Source organism: Diadema antillarum, unplaced genomic scaffold (assembly GCF_040938485.1).
Source record: "Diadema antillarum isolate AM-2024a unplaced genomic scaffold, OU_Dant_1.0 seq00000119_RagTag, whole genome shotgun sequence".
NCBI lineage: Eukaryota > Metazoa > Echinodermata > Echinoidea > Diadematoida > Diadematidae > Diadema > Diadema antillarum.
The window spans coordinates 1,641,579-1,663,098 of record NW_027271200.1 but is presented as its reverse complement, the minus strand read 5'-3'; the positions used below and the strand labels follow the sequence as shown (position 1 = coordinate 1,663,098).

Below are 21,520 nucleotides of genomic sequence, written 5' to 3'. Positions count from 1 at the left end.
ATTAAAAAGGGGGAAAGGCGGTGACTTGGCGCTTCTAGACCGCCGCTCATTACTCATTCGCTGTGATTCTCACCACAAACATAATCACTTGCGTTTGTGCGAAGTTTTAATTTACACGCTTTCTCTCTCTTTTGGGGGAAGACTTTCGTATACGAGGAATTTCAGTTTCCATGTCCCCAACAAATCACTCACTCGGCAACGTCAAACGCAATTCGATGGGAGCCAGTGACGAGTCGATCGAGAAAGGATGATTACGCATCGGTTTTGATTTATCTCTGGACGCAGTAAATGGCCGATTGATGTACTGGCAAATTCGATTACAGGACAGGGAGAAATGAAATAATTCGTCGCAGATGAGCCGAGTCTGGCCCAAGAGTTTAGACATAAAAAGGGAACTTTGAGTACGGTGATTGACAACTCATTTATTCTTTGTTGTTTCATTGGAACATTATGCTGTAATATAATACGACAATGGTCCTACCTGCGGCATTTAACATAACATGAATAATATGATACAGCGTATACACTGAAATAATGTCGTCACGCTTTACGCGTATGATTTTTTTTTAATGGGATGGTGTGTGGCCGAAATTGGCAAGTATCATTGCTAATGCTATACCTTGGAAAAATGCTGTAAACTGCACAACTAGATTAACATTGATTTATTTAAAATCATACGCCATGTGAACATCGCTTTAAATAAGACTATTGCTATATATTTTCTTTTATTCGCAATGAATGCAAATCAACACAATGCCAACAGGATCCGATGGTATTTCTCATGACTTTTGAAAGCACGCACAAAACCGGCCAGAAAACTTGCGGCTGTATAACGAATTCATCGGCTGTCTTTTACAGCGGTATCGCTGTATCAACGCAACTGTCCAGAGAGTACAGACGTCAGCTCAGAACAGACCAGTCACTTCAAATAAAAATTATTGACAATAACCATTTCTTATTCCCCCTCATATTAACCAAATTGCAGCGCTCATATCGGGTTTCCTCTCGCCTCCGGCCGCAAAGCAATAGGGTGTTTAGTCATTGCGCCGTGGAGGAAGGCATAGGCGGGCGGTTGACACTCCTTGTTCGTTGTACAGCCTTCCGACTTTGCTCCGGGCGCGACGGAAGGGGAAGGGTAGAAAGACTCGAAGGGGAGTGTGGGGGAGGGGGCAGCCAACTGCCAAAGACAGAGACAGAGAGAGGCAGAGATATAGATAGATAGAGTGAGAGAAGAACAATCATACAGACACACAGAGAGACATAAAGACGGACTGACTCCGACGGGAACGTCTGAATGAATCAATAGATGGGCCAGACGGACGACGAGAGAGAACACGAGTACGAGAAACTTGAAAACGAGAAATGATAATCATGAAGTCAGAGAAATAGAAATAGATAGACAAATAGATAGTTAGATTGTTAGATAGCTACATAGATAGATAGTTAGTTAGATAAATAGATAGATAGATAGATAGAGAGATAGATAGAGAGATAGATAGAGAGAGAGAGAGAGATAGATAATTAGATACAATGTAAATAGATAGATGTATAGATAGATAAATAGATAGATAGATAGATAGATAGATAGATAGGTAGATAGTAAGATAGATAGATAGATAGATAGATAGATAGGTAGATACTAAGATAGATAGATAGATAGATAGGTAGATAGTAAGATAGATAGATAGATAGATAGACAGATAGATAGATAGGTAGACAGACAGATAGATAGATAGATAGATAGATAGACAGATAGATAGACAGACAGATAGATAGATAGATAGATAGATAGAAAAATAGATAGAAGCCAGTCAGCGGATATTAACTCGAAGCAGGTTAGACTGCAGAAAGAGAGGGAGAGAAAAAAAAAGAGGAATGACGGAGAAGATGGAGGAAGATAAGCGAAGACAACTTTGAGTTTCAGCTCAAGAAACTGATTGAAGGCGATGATGCGCAAATGACAATGCGCTTATGAGATGGTGGGGGTATCGAACGATCGGACAACAACTGTTACAGATTCTCGAACCGGGTGGAGAAGGATGTTCTCCGCAGCTCCGAGAAGGATGTGAGCATCTTTGGTAAAGAAAGACGGGAAAGGCGGGAAACCAACACAAGGATCTGAACTCCTCACAGAACTTCAAAAGAGAAGTAGTATATAGGGAAGAGATGCTACAGGGAGAGTGGATTTCTATGTTAGGAAGAAAGGTGACCCAAAAGCAAGGGAGACAGAAGGATGTTGCCTGCAGTTCTTGAGAAAGGGCAGAAGAAAGAAATGAAAGGCAGAGGATATTTCCTCAATTTCCATTTCCATGAAGTTTTTTTAAGAACCAATATGTATTATTATGTTCCAATATATGTAATCATGTCAAAGTGTATTACCTGTGTTTGATTGGAAATGAAAATAAAAAAAAAATGCATGTGAACATGCATGTGTGAAAAAAAAAAAGATAGATATTAATCATGTCCAGAAGCACCAAATCAAGTACCCCACTACTCCACGTGTTGCTCGTACTATACGGACAAGTTGTTAATTGTCGTACAAAATTGTTAATTGTCTCCCTTGCACAAGTATAATATTATGTGTGCATGTATTTTCTATTGTCTGCATTTCATTCTTCGCCATCATTGTCTCGTTGGGTACACATACGGCTCAGCGAATAGTGCCTACATCAGATTGTAACATTGTAAGATTAGTCTGAAGTTGCTTCTCTTTTTTTTGTACTTAATGACTGACTGTTTAAAATGATGTTGTTTAATAACATATTTCTACGTTTTGAGTGATCCATGTATTACAAGCCATGCTTTTTAGTAGATCACTCTTTTTTTTCATCCTTATTGCTCAACCTTTCAAAGTTTGCATTGATGTTCTTAGTTTTCTGCTTTGTTTTACATTTCATATCTTATCATATAGTTTACGATTCATATTGTGTTATGTGTTTTTTTTTTAAACTGATCAAATAATGTAATGGTGTAATCTATACTTCGTATTTTGCTATGCTTTTTGTTGGATGTCGGATGGAAAATAAGTGAAAATGAACTGAACAAGTCATGGCTTAATCCACAATGACACTCATAGCACTGAGCTATAGTCATGTGGAGAAATTTAATCCAGGGATGCAATTACTTTTCATAGTTATTCTGACAACAAGAATTTCACATTATTAGAGATTCCAAGGAGATGGAAGACTACAACAGTTCAGAGAATACCTACAGACATATTTACTACATGGAATATGGACCAAAAACTGCACTCTTCCGCGGTTCTATGAAAAGTGGGAACAACATTTCAACGTTATTGGTATCGCTAATCTTGATATTTTTTTTTTTTTTTAGGTTGGGCATGGATCCTGAGATGGGCATGTTCATAAAATCCGTGAACATACAGTAATAAATCTACATTTAAGCTCAGAGTTTTGAGATATAAGTCTGATATTGATTTGATTATAATTTCCATTTCCAATTCATGTAATTTGTAACTTTGTTTCATGTAATTTGTAACTTTGAGAAGAAGAAACGTATAGCAGAAGATCGAAGAGTTATCATTAGAACAGGGCCAAAATGCAAACCGAACTGGAACCGAAGCTATGGAGATATCCGAAATAAACAAAAGACCACAATAAAATCATGATGGAGCCACTTTCACGGATGCAGCAATATTGTTAAACCCCAAGCATTGATATTTTCAAAGACGGTTCTCCTTGCCTCAAATCTCCGCTTGAGGTAAACTAACCGCGCAGACATCTTGAAAAAGAAAAGTTAGACAGAACATTTCAGGGGCGCATCCCGCGTCTTTGATACAGGGGATGCGGAATCGTATGGATAGGGGTTGAGGGTGAGCAATACCGAGGGGGGGGGGGGGGGGGGGGGGGGGGAGGAAGTGGCGGTTTGGAGGGAAAATAATTAACAAAAACAACGACACCAACAACTCTGTCCAGGATGCTCATGATGTAGCCATTTCTAGGTCACATAAAGCTGGATTCTTCTATTTTTTCAATTCGTCACAACCCACCTTTGTCATTTCGATCGTGGTTTCATCGTCTGCATGAATGATTTCACAAAATTCAACACAGAAAATGATACAAATTATCATGATGTAGAGTAAAGCAAAGGAAAAGACTTGTATGATGTATGAGCTTCAGTTCATCATTGAAAACGTAGATTCAATTCCACACGAGCCATGCAATAGGAAGATCAGTCGGACCAAGGAGGAAATGAAAAATGGTCAGACGATGCAAGATAAGTTTGTATTCATCGAATCAATCAAACATATTCAGTTACCTATATCATTGTCGTTAAGTGATATCGTCTTGAGATAGAATCTATATCTTTGAGATGGATTTCATTTCAAAGGATGTACATGAAGACTTGTAACTGCTGTACTTTCGATTCGCAATGTGTCAATGTAGTAGGCAAACGGCAACTGTCTCTGGGATTGTCGAACAAGGACACTAGTTCAGAAAGGGGCCAAATTACATGCCATTTGGTTCAAAACATTCCTGAACAACGTCAGGACATGGCCCTTGCCTAAATCTCGCCTAGAGGGGACAGGGCAGAGGGGATGCCTGCACGCAAAGGGGGGCAGTGGTGTTCCTCTGGAACGATGGGTGTGGTCAGGACTGAGGAGGGGAGACGAAAGCCAGGGAAAGTGGATTTCACGCAAAAACAAACCACGGTGGAAATAACACAGGATTGCCAGACACCACTAAAAGCACAACAAGCAGCAACACGTGTTTGTTCGTCAATCTGATCCACAATTTTTTTTTTTTGGTCAAAATTTGATCTGAGACCCTTTTGCAGTCATTCTTATTTGATTGCAAATCGTAGAATAAGACACGAAACGGTACACCATAGAAAGTATACAAGCAGAATGTTCCGAAGAGAACTACGACGCGCTGCGAATCGACCAAGCAGTGAGTCAGAGTATTTCAAAGTCACTCATGATGAAATTCAAATTATTTAGGAGAGCATATTTCCGTGCCCTTTGGTTCATGACATCGCTTGTCATTTCCCTCAAGTTTCCTTCATTAACTCTGTCATTAAAATCGGCAAACAGGTATGTAAGCAATGTCAAAGGTATGCTGAACTCGAGGTCCGCGGTGGGTTAAAGAAAGAGAAAAGGAGGAACAGGTTATACAAAGGGCACGCATGGTACATGGTGTTTCATCCTATATGCATCTCCGTATGAGGTGACTGCGACCTCCATGATGGTTCCCTATACCACATGATTGCAGCCGAATCTATATTCGTCTGCGCTTGTAAAGGGAAACCATATATCATATCACGCTGACAGGGTAACGGACTAACCAATGATTTCCCTTCCTACAAGGGAAGAAACTTGTACTCCTCTCAAACAGTCATGTTCTCTGCCTCCTTCAAACCAAGAATTTAGCGCCATAAGTGGGTAGAAATCATGGGAACGGCCGATCGATTGTTTGAACATGGGTACTGAGGTCATTGATTGCAATTTATATCTATATGATATTCGTATGATAAATTCACAGACTAAATTGTCAAGGTAGAGTTGAAATTATGAAACATGTAACATGACATATTTGCAATGATTGGTATCATGAAGGCAATTGTCTGTGGTACATCGAGAAAAGATAAGTATCAAATTAATGGGAAGGGTGGTAATGATTTATGTTCTTACATTTTTTGGAATGACTCCCATTTCATCTATCAGCATTCACTGTAAAGGTTTGCGCTAAATTTACGAAGCTTCATAATATTTGATCAGCAATGTGTCATTGTGGTTAAATGACCTTCTCTTATAAGACAATCGCTGCAGTCCTTTACCGAGAAAGTAGGCCTTCGCGGGAAAAGAGATTGCGTTGTCATGACAACTGTTGAGGATCCCGCGCAGGTTTATCACAACATATCTAGCATGTCATACATGATCTCAATATCCCGATGTTTTTAAAGGCACATTAGTGCATGTGTATCCGCCAGAACGTGTAATTTTGGAGCATAAACTTAAAGAAATCACAGACTGGAACGAAATCGAAAGCGTTGGCGGAACTCAAAAGAATTCGTCACGAATATGGACACATTATGACCATAATCAGACTTTCGGTTTTATTTCACAGGCAGGTTTAAGAAAGCATTTACAGTAATGACAGAGGCTGACATACTTAGGTCGATGTATGTAACATCTGAGTTCAACTATTGAGTAAGAAACATATCAGTGTGTCTGTTGACATGAACCGGCGTAACATTCCTAGTGTCATAATAGAACTAGCACTAAATTGGACCAAAAATGCACGTTTGTGTAGATTTCACATTGATGAGATTGTGATGTTGTTGTTGTTGTCTATAATTCGGTGACAAGCAGCAATCTGTCAATAGGCTATAGTCGCAGCCATACTGCATGACAGGATGGATGGAATTCGACCAAATCTTCTCTTTCCCTCATCATTCCGTCGCTATAGGATGCCAACAACGGATATGTTAAAATAATGTCAAATAACTGCCAATACTTGAAACGCGAAACCCGCCCAAATTATCATATAATACTACCGCAAATTATTTGTTCTCTCTCCTCCCCGTATCTGTTGCCCCACCGCGCTGCGATGATCGGGCCAAACCCGGTAATTCAAGCCCAAAGTTCCACGACCGTGACCTAATAAAAAGTACAGGGGCCAGAATCCCACTAGATCTCACGTCTGCTAAAAGACATTGATAATTACTCGGATATATTGACGGCTGTAATTTGGTAGCTTTCATTGTTTAAAAGTCTGACGGGAAAGAAAAATGAAAGGCAACAAACAAAGGCGAAAAAACGAGATCCATTTCCACAAATCTGTCACATTAGACAGCATTATTTGAAGGTTTATAATTAGATGCCACAGATCGAAACAATGTTGTCGCCTTACTTCGTGGTTTCCAAAGAATAGGCGGAATTTTGCATTACTTTACAAAATCCGACTCGCTGTAAATTTCTGAGAAATCATAATTTTCTACAATTGTTTTAGATGTGTAAACTCATAATGATAGTCTCCGGTATAATGACGTTGTCTTCCCCTTTTGGGGGAAATTACAAAAAAATCTTTAGACTCAAAGACTAATTGGTGAGATGCAAGCAAAGAAATACTGATTATGACAATTTTTATAGTAGAGGAAATTCACGTGATAATGTTTTCCAGAATACGACATTCCATAACATTGTGGTAAACAAATATCCCCAAGAAGTCGCCATGTCTTTCGAACTGAATCATCTTTAGTCCTTGCAGATATCTCTACTGGTCTTTGAACTGCCCATGAAATCTCAACAATAGCAAGTTCTCTTAGCACGAAACCGTTTGGTATGATTCATAAATTAAAACGATTTTGACCGTATTTTGATGAATGCCTGTACCGCATACGGTAAATGTACTGTTTAATGTATCATGATATTATCAGTACCTATATATATCAATGTATTTATTAATGTATCCATCTATCTATCTATCTATCTATCTATCTATCTATCGATATTTACAGTATATATAAATTATCAAAGTCAAAGAAGATTTTTGTTTCTTGCACCTACAATGTAAAGAAGTGGCACAATAATTATGTAACTGATTTAATATTCGCATAAACTTGAGTTCACTTATTCTCGAAACCTTTGTCGAGGAATACAGCAGTAAAAAAGTGATGTACGCGGATTAACAGAGGACGCAGTATGTTTTCATATCGACCATGAAAAATGGCTCAGAAGAACCGAAAAAACACAGATACATACAATCATGATTCCGTGAAATCAACCGGACTCTGGCTTCATTTTTTTTTTTTTTTTTTTTTTTTTTGCTTTCTTCGTTCGTTTCAGCCCACAACCACTGCCAATATTGTGTAAGTGGGTTGCTAAGTCATCTGACGGAAAGACAGCGAGTCAGATTGGGTGATTTTTTTTTTTTCAAGAACGAGAGAAAAGTTGAGTCACTGATATGTATGGGCACTGCGAGTATATTGTTACTCAAGTTGTACTTGCTCTAAACAGCGCCGCTCCGATAGGCGACGTGAAGACTTCACACCCGCCGCAACTCTTGGGAGCAGGACTGCTCACTTTTAGCCCGCCCTCAAATCACACCGTATCCGATAACAACCATCAGTAGCCGTAGACGTATATTGGCCAAATGAGGATGATACCTTGAGTTTTCCATCACTCATTACGTCAAGAATGTCGTCATTCGTTATTCTATAAAATTGAATTAAGTCATAATGAGCTTTTGTGCTGTCGTCATTAAGGAAGTATCTGGTTCCTTTACAGGGGAAAAAAAACTTTATTAAAAAAAAATGTCATTCTCGAGGCCAAAATCTGGACAAATGTAATTCATTCCATACACTGAGTTGATTGATACTTATTCTGATTACCCTTCATCAACACATAATAATACTATATATTGAGAAACGTCTTTATCGAAATGTTACTAAAATACACTGGGGGTAGAAAGAAATGGGTCAAGACAACTATCTATACCTACATACAGTAACATTAACATCTCACAAAAGTGCTTCGCTCACGAGATTGTGACGTCAGGTCTGGAAATTACATTACGCTCATTTCGTTTTTGTTTGTTTGGTTTATTTGTCCTATTTAACAAGAAAATTTTCTATTGATTTCAGCGTGCTAGTAGTGCTAGTGTAGGGATTTTTCCAGGGTGTTTGTTTCGACTTTGTTTGGTTTAAACATCTTATTTTCTTTGTATTTCCGCTCTTTATGTATGACAGTATATCAATCATATAATTTGTTGTTTTACGTGTGGGGGGGGGGGGGGGAATGCACCGTACAAGCACTGCTTTTTAGCATTCCTCTCCATTTCCAGCATTTCCATTTACTTGAAATAATCTGTAAACTTATCTTTTAATATGTATTGTGATGTAATCTATGGATTCAATTTCTGTAAAATATTCATATGTCTCTGTTGAAAATGGAAAAAAAAAATGAATGAATGAATGAATGAATGAAAAACCCCGAAGCAATTCTGGTTATTTTGATTTTGATTGCCCTTCAAGACAAAGTTGCCAATACACTGGCGTGCAAATTCATGTAAAAAGGACATTATTTTCTTCTGTACAATCTAAAAGAGTTGAAAATTGGGCAAAAGGAACAGTAAGCATGTGGTTAAGCATAGCCTAAAAGGGTCATGGAAGTTATTGTAGATACCATGATAATTATGCCAGTTTGACAAAGTAAAAACTTTTCTAAGAATTTCCCCTTAGTTGCTGCTTTTGGCAGGGCTAGCTGTTTTGAGCTATACCAGTTTTGTATTTGGGGTTTTTGGTAGGGTTACTTCTCCCCTTTAAGAAGGCCGACATCGAATTTTTTAAAGCTACTCTCAGCGACAGAAGATTTATTGTTTTGTTTTTATTCTTTTATTTGTTTTCTCATAATGGCGGGAAAAAAGGGCATGAAGAAAGCAGACGACACTCATGAAGTAATTATGAAACTCCTCCGGGATTACAAGTTATGGGGTACAACACATGATGACACAGGCTAGTCACGTCAGGCCTGAGGTAAAAGACTGGATATTTGACTGAACTTTCATTCATAATAGGTTGTAGTTTTGGGGCAGAAAAGCACAAGGAATAAGTCTGTACTATAATAATTATATAGTCATGGGAAGGTGATAGAAGGGGATGGGGTTGTTTGAAGAGAAGGGTAAGGAGGGGGAGGGGGGAGGTCTCGTAGGAAGAAGACAAGAGATCAAGCAATTATGAGTCTCTGAATGGGCGTTCAGGTGGAATTTCCGCCTTTCAGGACTGAAAGGCTAAAGCCCCCATCTCCGGTATTTGCTAACTTGGGGAAAATTGTTTGAGCACGAGTGTGGGGAAAAGCCATACAAGCAGCACGCAATTTCGAGCACCGTCCACACGATCTTCATCAGTGAAGCGCACCGACGCATTTAACCAAAAAAAAAAATGATAATAATATCATCAATATTTTTTTAAAACCCAGAAGTGACTGTTTGAAGAGAGGATAATACTATGTTTGAGAACTGGGAGAATCAAGGAGCTCCTATATCTAGGCCTATACTCTTCGCAGCGGAGTCCGTAATATTGTGAAGAACTCAATAGTACAGTTCCTATAGTGTTTTGTTTGATTGACTTTTTATTTCACAAGATAAGTTGATGCCAACTGACGAAGAATTGATATCTATGACATTGTATCGTACTATTTATAAGTTGGAGTGCATTCTCGTCTATTCAAATCCAGCGAAGATATAATATAATAATACTAATTATGATGATCTGCTCTGAGGGTGTGAGGATATTATATAGTCCGATGTTTCCTGTGATTCTTCATTGCTAATATGATAACTACTTACTAATATGCACAAAGTAAAATGTTCCCCACATAACTCATGTATTGGCAAATTTGGGTTACTTGAAGAGAGTGCTTTGTATACCAACCAATACATGAGCATAAATGGAAATGTGGGAAATACTCCTTCCAGAACGTCTTACAAGCAATGTTAGATGGCTTTTATTTTGTATCTCGAGGAACATTTCATAAACTTTGGGTTGTATTTTTTTTTTACTTAGATACCAATCTTTTAAAACATATTCAGCATTAAGTCTGAGTACAATTATTATTATGTGACAAGTATCACGTATCAACAATTATAAATAGAGTATACAAAAATAAACAAACAAACAATCAAACGAATAAACGTCTTTCAAACATCAAAGAAACACTAAGTCTTTTCTCTCTTTTTTTCCGTCAGAAAATACGCATGTTATTACTTGAATTCATTATGATCGGTAATCTCTCTGGGTTACCTGGAATCGTTCTACATCATTATCATCATTCTTTGATCAGCCACCATCTAGTACTTGAACATGTGAACTTGTAGCACATCTTGACTCATCTCCCCGCCAAGGCAGCGCAGGTCAAGGCTGCTTCGTCGCCACTTTCTTTTCTTCTGCCCTATAATAGGCCGCTACAAACTTGCGCGACCCGACAGCGGGCATCCAACTCAGAGTATCATCCGTGTTTAGTTAACTCGCAGAAGTATCGGATTTCAAGTGGTGAAATCATGCAAATTAAAAACAAACGCAATACGCAAACAAAAATAAAAGAAGAGAGATGTGGGATGAACATGTGTTATGAAAAAAAAATATATGTATATATATAAAACAGACGTAACACAATAAATCATGAAGCAACCCCTTCAAACAAAATAGAAGAAGAACGAATGATGGGGAAGCAAAAACAGAACAACTTTGACACTATTATAGTCCTCTGGAGATACTTTCATGATTAGACAGATCGAAACTAATCAGGACGCGCGTCCACAAGACCATCGGAGTGAGTTAGAAGGAGAGTGATGACTGTTCGTCTTGGGTGCTGCCATGCCCGCCTCAGGAGAAGAAACAACAAAATCAGTCGTTTTTCTCCTCTTTTTTTTTTCTTCTTTTCTTCCTCATTTGTTTGTGATTGTTTTTCTAGCTCATATCACGCAGTTCGACGTGGGAAGTGACGGAAATGCTAACTTGTGGTGAAGAATAGTCAGTCGGCGAAACATTTTGTCACAGTCAGACTCCCACTAGTAAATTCTTTTTGTAGAGAACAGGCAGGGGGATAAGTGGAGAGATATACGAGGCCTCCCCTAAATCTGCTCATTGGAAACGCTGCCGAGATAAAGGTTATAAGAATCCGAGTTGGCAGGCTATAGTGACATTATCATACGTCATAATGGACCATTACTATCATCCAAATATGATCTATGTTACAAAATATCTGAAAATGTCTATCATCTGAGACACGGGCTGACAGGTACGTCGTCCACTACATTGCAAGTACGAGACAGAACTTCAAGTTTCAACTGCACTTGCAAGCTTCGCGTATCGTTATGATATTTCAAACATGTTCTGTCCTTATCAACTTATATGTGCAAGAGCAAAAAAAAAAAAAAACAGAATGAAAGAAATACCAGGAGATAAATCTGAACCGTGGTCGAAATTTCCTCTGTCGCCAGGGCCGCCACATTCGGGTATAGGATTCAGACAGAGTACACGCGATTCTCTTGTTGCACCCGATTTGACTACAGTGCGATCGGGTGGGGAGGGGAAAAATCGGACCAGAGTCAGGGAGCCCGGCCCGAGAGAGGGAATGTGCGGAGCGGCGAGGGTGCGAGTTGAATCGCCAGCCAGCGATTCTGGCTTCCTCATCACCCACCATGGCATGCATACGGTTTCGTTGAGCAAGAAAGCCATTTTCATCACTAAATTTAGTCATCCCGAAGTTTCTATACAAAATATAAACCTGCAAGTCGATGTGACTGTGTAGATAAACAATTGTTGTCAATTTCACAACGATGGACTCATTACCGATAACACGATTATCTTAATATTGACACCGTGTGTAAACGCTGTAAGGTAAAGAAGGCAGCACAGAGGCACTTCGCTGTGATGTGCATTTCATAATGAATACAGCTGATAAAACCATTTTTTTTAAAAAATTGGTATTCACCGATTCTAAGAAGAAAAATAATTTCCATTCAAATCATCTCCTTAATTACTGGGCATTGAAACGATGATTCTTTCATTCCATCTGTATATCCCAGTCTATGTTTCTGTTTTTGTCTGCTTATGTCAGTGTCAGTGTCTGTGTCTGTGTCTTTGTCAATCTTCGTCTCAGTTTTCTATTTCTATTTGCTCTGACTGCATATTATTGTGGAATGTCAATATTTATTTGTCACATTTTTTTTTGCTACTTCTAGAGATGTGCCCCTATCATTTTAAAATTAATCGCATGCTACCTGTACTCATATATATTTATATTTGCTGGCAATGAGTGTCACTGAATTAACGTGAAAAAGCAAACAAACACTGAACCTGAATTCTCGGAGGAAAGTTGAGAATGCGAATCATAATTTATTGTGGAAAATTAAACAAACGTATGGTCTATTGATATGTGAACATATTTGTGCACAAAATGTGTTTAACTCACTAAGATACAAGCGTGTACATTTACTATTATTAACCTGAGGTCATATGAATGGCATATGTCTCACAATTTTATTTGGAAGATTTAAATTTTTTCATTATTGAACGGAGGACAAAAAAGACGTCTATTCGTGCAGTAATAATGTTTAAAATTGTAGTTCTCACTCATGTCCGTATTCCATTTGTATTAAACGGATATAGTTCTGCGTGACAGGGCTGTATCACAAATCAAACAATTTGGGCATAAGTTGGGCATAACTTTCGAATCATATACTGCTTTGTGTTCCTCATCCACTAACCTAAATGCGTCTTTATGTAAACTACTGATATTGCCATGAAAGCCAGTAAAACGTCATCATTGCTCAAAGATTCTCGATCAATAAGAATTATAGTTCCTGTCAAATGATGTTACTCTTTTGACAAATATTAACACCTTCGTTGAGATTTTAAAAAAAAAATCTACCCTATTGACGCATGCGCATTTCATTTGTGCTTTTCGATCGAGGCATGTAGCTATCAACAGATAGGTTTCAGATTTCCATGTAGATATTTCCAAGGGAAAAAAAGTAAGCAATTTTAACAATTCGGGCCAGTTGAGATGGGTAAAAGTTTGAATTTCAATAACAAACACCAAGACATGTTAACATCTTAGGTTGCTTTTCATCGCTAATCTGGACGCGATTTGGTTGGCAAGTCGTGATGAAAGATGGTACGAAATATTTATTTTCCAGCAAGACAATGATATAGTTTCGTCGGGGTACAACGCCATAACCCCAGAGATCTCTAAGTTCGGTATGATCACAGGAACAGTACAGACACTCTTAAAAGAATTCTACCAAGATTTGCTAAATTACCTACACGTTTTCCGAGACATCATAATGAATAGTTTTTTGAAGATAAAAAGCTGCCACTGACTATGACTATTTTGGAGAGGAAAATTTAGCAAAAAGTTGATGCACGACTGTAACTTCCTGCGTGTTTTAGTTATTTTATAATCCCTCTGGCTGATACGTCGATTAGGTTTGCTTCCGGTGAGCTCCTAGATGAGTACAAAGAAGAAGGAAAGGGGGGGGGGGGTATCTCTGGCATATCTTTCAAGACGTTTGCCTGTGTACGAGTGACTTCAATTAATTGTGGGAAAATATTTAGCTAATCGTGTTTGCGGAGGAGGATGACCCACCAGGTTAAAGAAAAAAAATGAAGTTCAAGTTCGAAGTACTTCTGGAACGAGCCTGACTGCCGTTGTGCAGACAACCGGCGTATGTCATCGCGCGCGAATGATGAGCGGCTATCAACTGGAACCCATCGCGGCGGTTCGGGCACCGAAGAATCTCTAATTGCCGCTTCATCTTTCCACTAGATATCGTGCTTGAACGACGATCGCGTGATCGATAGATGACTGACGGGAAGTTGACGTTGTGTAGGCATATGAAAGGCCTATACGACACCACCGTCTACGTGATCGATCTCTGGAAACACTGAGAAAGCTCAATCAAAATACTTAATCTTGGGAATGTCCCATAATATAGCGAAAATGACGTGCGTCACATTACTATCTATTTTTAAACACAAAATATATCTCTCTCCATGAAAACCAACATTATATAATCTTATAAAAGGTTTTCTTTGTTTTGACAGAATTGAGACTGATAAAACTCATTATCATTCGCTCTGAGCTAATATAATAGCATGAACATTTTTCCAAATATTTCGTATGTTATCTAAAAGTTTCTTTCTTGAAAGACGAAGTGAATTCCAAGGCATTTACAACTGAATCAGGCTTTTGACAGAAATTTCGGATACTTAAAACAAAGTTCAGCATTCACTTTAGCTGTTCATTCATATAAGCTGTAAAGGGTTATAGGAATATATAGATTCTACACAACGATCAATTTTTATCGCAATCAAAATGCCCACAACTATCTACAAGCACACCCCCCCCCCGAAAATTCAACACCGTTGTATTAATACTGTTCCGTTTACAAAAGTTAGTTTGCTGTGAACTGATGGTTAACGCCTGCGAGACATTTTCACAAGACAATGCAGTGATGAATGGGAATCAACGGAGTGTATTTGTTTATGTTTCCTTATTGATGGGGTAAAGGTTCTTTCATCTCAGCAAGCGTCTTATTTTTCCTTAATCATGTCTAAACACCACCCACTGAAATCAAAATATACAGCTCTTGTATCTATGAGACGGGGCCTCTTTCGCTTTTATTATAAATTTCTGTATGATTCTTTCGTTATCTGTCAGTATAGAAGGACTATATCTCAAGCAACCATCCGATATCTTCGGCCATTTCCTGGTTACGCTTTTGTTGTCCCCAAAATGTTTCCCGTTCATAGGAAAAGAGAGAGAGAAAAATGATTAAAAAACAACAACAGCAAGAGAAAGTCAGTATGTGGACTCATCTTCTGCACGTCTGCATACAATACCAACCGTGTAATTACACCTCGTTTGCGTCTGTTTTCGTGTGTGTGTTTCTTGCGGGTCTTGAGTGACACGTCCGGTAGAGACGTGTTCTGCCCTCTGAAACTTGAGTAAAAAAAGAAAGATCCGTTTTGTGTATTTTTTTCTCCCTTCATCAGAGTCAATATTTTGCCTTGTTTTTCTTTTGTTTTCTTGTTTTTGTGAATTGTCATTTACCTCCTTTCTTCTCTTTGGGGACTTGTTTTTTTCTTCAAAGGATGTTGAGGTTATTAAGTAGAATTTGCAGCAAATCATGATGATTGAAATATTATTTGAAATCACTCAGAGATATAAATATCTGAGAAATGATTTCATAGCATATTGTTCGTGGTAGGCGACGATGATTGGCACAATTTTCAAGCATGTTTTTAGTGAATGTTTATGCAAAGTTTTCGTCTTCTGTATATATATAATGGCATAAGAGATATAAGTCAATATCAAAGTGTGGATATGCCGTTTTCTGTTCAGCACCTGACATGTCCAATCTCCAACCTTCTTCGTATGACTGCCACAAATAGAAGCCACCGCATCAGACCATTTTTTATCATTATAATTATTATAATTTCCAAAACCGAAACTGTGATTCCTCCTGTTCAAACTTCTATGTGGTCACAAAATACTTAAAGATTACATCACACAACATCTTACTTATAGATATAATGCGGCACAAGGGGAGAGACAAAAAAAAAAACATACTTCGGTTATGTGACTCGTCAAGTCAGTGGACTATCCTCATTTCGGGGGGAATAAAAAATAAGAGAAAATTCAGTTCAAATAAGCTTTTTTTTATTCCTCGAGTAGCAATTGTTAATATCTCCTACTACTTTCTAGAGTTTCAAAGAGCGTTTGAATTATTACGTATAGGTCAAAACGCACGTGGTTGCCTCCAGGAGGGACATTCAACCCTGAAAAGAAGCGTGTATATATATACCAGCTCCATTTAGTCGTATGAAAATTTCGAGTTTTATGTAAGCTTATACGCAGAGTTCAACATGTCGCAGTGAGGTATAGACCCGATAGCAAGTCCTTTCCACAAAACTTGCACAGTGAGCGACAAAAGACACAGAAAACACAGCCTTCCGGACATGAACAATGATGAGACGGAAATCATTTTCTTTTCTAGTCGCGTATATTTTTTCTTCCAATTTCTCATTTTTCTTGAGAGTGCTTGTGAAAAAAAAAAAAAACATGTTTACACGTACTAAACATCACTCTTCCGTTCTGACTGTGGTTTAAAGAAATACAAGTTTATGATACACAAGGGATTTTATCAAAAGAATATCATCGGATTCGTCGCTATTTTGACACCATGGCGTCTGAATAATATCAGGGGAACTTATAGAGGGATCTCAGGTGAGTAATCTTGGCGCAAAGAGTGAAAGTGATTGGACTGACGCTAGAATGACTAATAGTCACGTGACCCAGCTTTGTTTCTAGACGCCGTCTGCCGTAATTAGGCAAAAATTACGACAGAAGTGATAGCAACGTTCTAAGGTCATATCACGAGACACAGGTTAGTGCCTGGCATGCCTTGCAATTGTACATAATTGTGTATGTATTGCTACGATCTCGAATAAAATTGTCTATTCTTGACGCTGTTTCGAGATACTCTTCCGAATGAAACTTAGCTGGCTGAGTTCTCACATGAATAAAAGAATAAACCTGAAGACTTATCAGACATCCATATACTTATTTTTCTTTAATCTAAACTTTCTATCACTGCACTTCACAATATCAAATCACAACAAAAATATTTTGCATTGAATATGTTACCATTATCAGGGCTGATTTTGAATAGGCTAATGTCGACTGCATTATCACTTTCACTTATACAACTTTCACGGCAAAATAAGACAATAACTTTGAAAGCCTCAATGATACTTTCATGTCTTGATGGCTACTTTAGTTACCACAGGTGCATAACTTTTACATGGAACACATGACAGGTTGAAAAAGCAACAATCACGGATTGCCAGTGATTGGAGGGAATGTATTTCTCATCATTTTGGGAGGATTTCGCAGTTTGGCGGGCAGTAAAGGGAGACAAAATTTCAAATAAATAATATGCAAAGGGTATAATGAATCCCCCCCCCCCCCATAAACCCTGACTGGTGCCCATGCTGGGTGGCATAATATAGTATGATTATGGATACTGTAACCAAAACAACGTACAGGTGATAATATCGGTTCATATCATCAACTGTGTGGAGACATCAGAGCACCTTTACACACGTCACTCTCGGTCAGCGAGAAATCCGTACTGTGGACGTAACGTGTTACCGGGAGCTGCTGGGTGATTTATACGATAGGTATCTCACTATATATCTATCTTAATTCTCAAATGCCTTGGGAGACGTAACAATCATGATTGTCTGATATTACGGATACAGTCTGCACGTAGCATACAGGTCAAGAAGGTACAAGTTTAGTTTACACGACAATTTGACCTTATTTTTGTCTAGGGTGAAAAGGTAGAGAAAATGAAGAATGAAACACGTACCCATTCCGTTGTTATTCGCGGCTAGAATGTTATTGACCGCCGAGCCCATGGCATAGCCTCCCGGGGCTGGGGCAGTGTCGGCCGAGTGACAGCCGAATCGTGCGCTCATCCCAACGAGCGCTGCACTCCCTTCGCCGGGTATTCCTGCACCGACTAAGTCCTCCAGAGTCGACAATGGCCCAGGTACGGAATCCATGTCCTCCAGCGAGTCAAGATATTCCCCTACCTTTTCCTTATTTTTCTCTTAACTTTCTGAAAATCCGGGATGGATTAACTCCGGGTTAGAGTGGGGACCCGACACACCCGTACGTTTATCCTCGGAGCGAAATCCTCTTGGATTTACGGCGAAATCCAGCAGGCGAGCTAGGCTCGGGCCCGCTTGTTACGCGGACAGGGCTCCCTCGCTAGCCGTAGGAAAAAAAGTCAACGCAAAGACTTAGCAAGCTTAACCAGTCCAAATAACATGATTATATGCATAACACTTGCAAGCCGACAGTTTCCACTGATTTAGAACAGTTGTTAAGTCAGAGTATAAACGCTAGATTACCCTGACTAGCCACTCACAAATTTGGAACTCGCAATAAATTTATGAATGGTATTAAGGCTATCAGTGCTAATTTATTATCGTCGATGTAATAAAACCAACCCTGGACGTGTTCATACACTCGTTGTACACAAACATTACGTGTGCGTATGTGTAAGGACATGGGGGAGACCGGAATACAGAAAAAGAAGAGAGAGAGACGGGGAAAGAGACGGTGAGAGCGAGAAAGAGTAAGAGCAAAAGAGTTGCTGTGTCAAGGAGTCATTGCGCACGCGCACTGGGCAGATATGGTGGGCGGCGTTCCACCAATCAAAGGAATTCTTTAGGCTGACCTGCATAATGACTTGTTTCTTTACGCCAACCTCCCTTTTTTCCTTTCTGAGCACGAAGTTATAGACGGATGAAAGCTCGACCCCACCCCTCCTCCAAGACATCGAAAAAGGGGAGGAGGGGTCGTGTCGTGCACTGAGGACCAAGTTTCGTCAATCAGCAAGTCCATACACCTCTGACGGAGCACTGCGGCGGGTGGAAAGTACACAGGACCCGAGGAAAATGTCGTCGGGGACCAGAAAAGGCAGGGATGGAGGAAAGATGAAAATAAATGGACCAAAGAATCCATTCACACCGAAAAGATACTCCGTAAAAACATAATATACGTCAAGGAACTCCATGATACCTGTTGCTGCCTTTGACAAAAAAAGAACATAATAATACTAAACGTCGGTGCTAACAATAACTTAGCTCAGAGAAGCATAAGAAGATATTTGAGAGGTCGCTGTTTCTCCCCATTGTAACATAATCAGTTCCCCTTGCAAACAAACTCAAAGTGAATATTAATAGTTATCAGGAATATACTCAGGTTTTTAAAATCACACACGTCAGTGGATTATATAAACTGATCTCAGAATTAAGTCATCTGTTTATCTACAAATTGCAAGATATTTTCTTTCATTTAAAAAAAAAATGATAACTCCGCCCAGTGTATCACAGGAATAAATTGTTTGGTCTATGGTGGTGAAACGCTATTCATATGCACATGGAATGCTCATCCCTACATCAGCGCAGCTTCAGCACACTGATGATACTATCAGGGCACCATTTCATAAACATGCAGGTGAAAGGATAGCAACTCTTGCTGGAATGGTAGTTGCCATGGAAACGAAAAGAATCAAGCTTCTTGATTGACTGTTGCTATGGGAAGTTGCCATTCCAGCAAGAGTTACTATCCTAACATATCTTATGAAATGAGGCCCTGGTGTCAACCCTCTCGGAATCAAAACCTTAAAATTCTTTTGACTTTGTACAACTGATGAATACAATAATGACAGAAAAGTATCTCCAACTAAGGTTGACTACATCCACGAGTCTTTCAATAAGTTATTGTTATTGTTGAAAATGTATTGCCCTATTCATCGCAGGAATATAGTGAGGAATACCCTGGTAACGTGGTGGTATGATGGTGAACACACGGTGAACACGCGTCGCCTGGCACAAGAGGTTCTGGATTCAATTTCCTTTCTAGCATGACTGACATAATAATATGTAGGTACCTATCTAAAAAACAGTGGTAGGTGGAAAGAGTCCTACTCTTATAGTTTAACAGAAGTTGTAGTTATTGTAATAACTATGATGATGATGATGGCGACGATGATGATGATGATGATGATGATGATGATGATGACGATGATGACGATGATGATGATGATGCTGATGATGATGATAACAACAATACTATCTATGACACTTTAACAATTATGATCTAATAATATTAATGATATGTTTATTAATAACATATTGGTGGTGTAATAATATTGATGATTATGATATTGATAATAACAATATTAGTTGTGGTACAAAAATGATAATTGTACAAGACAATAGTAATGATAACATTGTTAGAGAACGGAGGAGAAACAGGAGCCTGAGAACAGAAGAATGACGAGAATTGTAATTGACGGCGGGAATGACGCTGAGAAAGGAAAGTTAGGGTTGCGGATGACTAGTGTCATCACCAAAGGAGACCTAATCGTCAACCAGTGTCCATGGTCTAGAGAGGGGTGAGCAGCGGGTTGATGTATAGGCACGATAGCGTCAGTGTATCAGCATTTCGCTAGCTCCATGGCATCAGGGTGTAGAGATGAGGAGAATTTACCGGTAAGCATGTTTCAGATTTGTGAGGGACAAGAAGAGGATTATAATAATGTGAGTGAAATCGTCCAAGAAGGCAGAGGTGACGGGCAAGGAGAAAAGATGAACAAGTAGAAAATACAAGAAGACACAAGTGGTGGGAGAAATAAGGAGGTGGAGGAGGAGGAGGAGGAGGAGGAGGAAGAGGAAGATGAGGAGCAGGAGCAGGAGGAGAAAGAAGAGGAAGAGGAGGATGATAATAACATTCTAGTAGTGCTGTCTTCTTTATCCAGGGTAGCCACTTCAGTGTTGTCACTGCTCTTCCAGAGGGCCCTGCCATTCTTATTACCCCAGCGTTGTCACGTATACCAATTTATACACCAGGATGAAGAGGGACACACATCTTGTCAAGGGACGTAAGCACTGAGAGGGATTCAAACTCGGGTCCTCGACTGGAAGGCAAGATTCTTATCCACTAGGCCACAGCGCCCCCACGATGATAATAAGAAGAAAGAGATGGAGATGTAAAAGGAAAATGAGGAGAAGGAGGAGGGGAGGGGAAGAAGAAGACGGTGGAGAAGGAAGAGGAAGAAGATGAGATGGAGGAGGAGGAAAAAGAGAAGAATGAAGAGAAAAAAGAGGAGATGGAGAATAAGGAGAAGGAGAAGGAGGAGGAGGAGGAGAAGAAGAAGAGTGAGGAGGAAAAACGGATGATGATGAAGATGGAATGGAAGAGGAGAAGCGAAGGATGAAGATAATGATGTGATTGCTTATTGTATGATGAAATAACAGTCTTCTAATGAACTAGTCAATTCCATATTTCGAAGAGAGCTGCTGGAGAGTATTGACAGATCCCAATCCAAAAGTGGAGGTTAATAACATCTACAAATAATAATAATCATTTCAGTTTCTTTTTTTTTATTTAGCGCAGACGACGAGAAGAAGATTC

The 21,520-nt window shown here is 39.1% G+C and overlaps 1 protein-coding gene across 1 annotated transcript in view; it reads right to left on the bottom strand.

Moving 5' to 3' along the window:
- The window catches only part of LOC139727097 (pituitary homeobox 3-like), a 55,095-nt gene extending 36,721 nt beyond the window's left edge, over window positions 1–18,374 (bottom strand). The window contains exon 1 of the mRNA XM_071638077.1: window positions 17,901–18,374. Coding sequence (XP_071494178.1) covers window positions 17,901–18,096 — 196 coding nt within the window. The 5' untranslated portion in view covers window positions 18,097–18,374. The remainder of the gene's footprint in view (window positions 1–17,900) is intronic.
- Window positions 18,375–21,520: the final 3,146 nt, after the last annotated feature.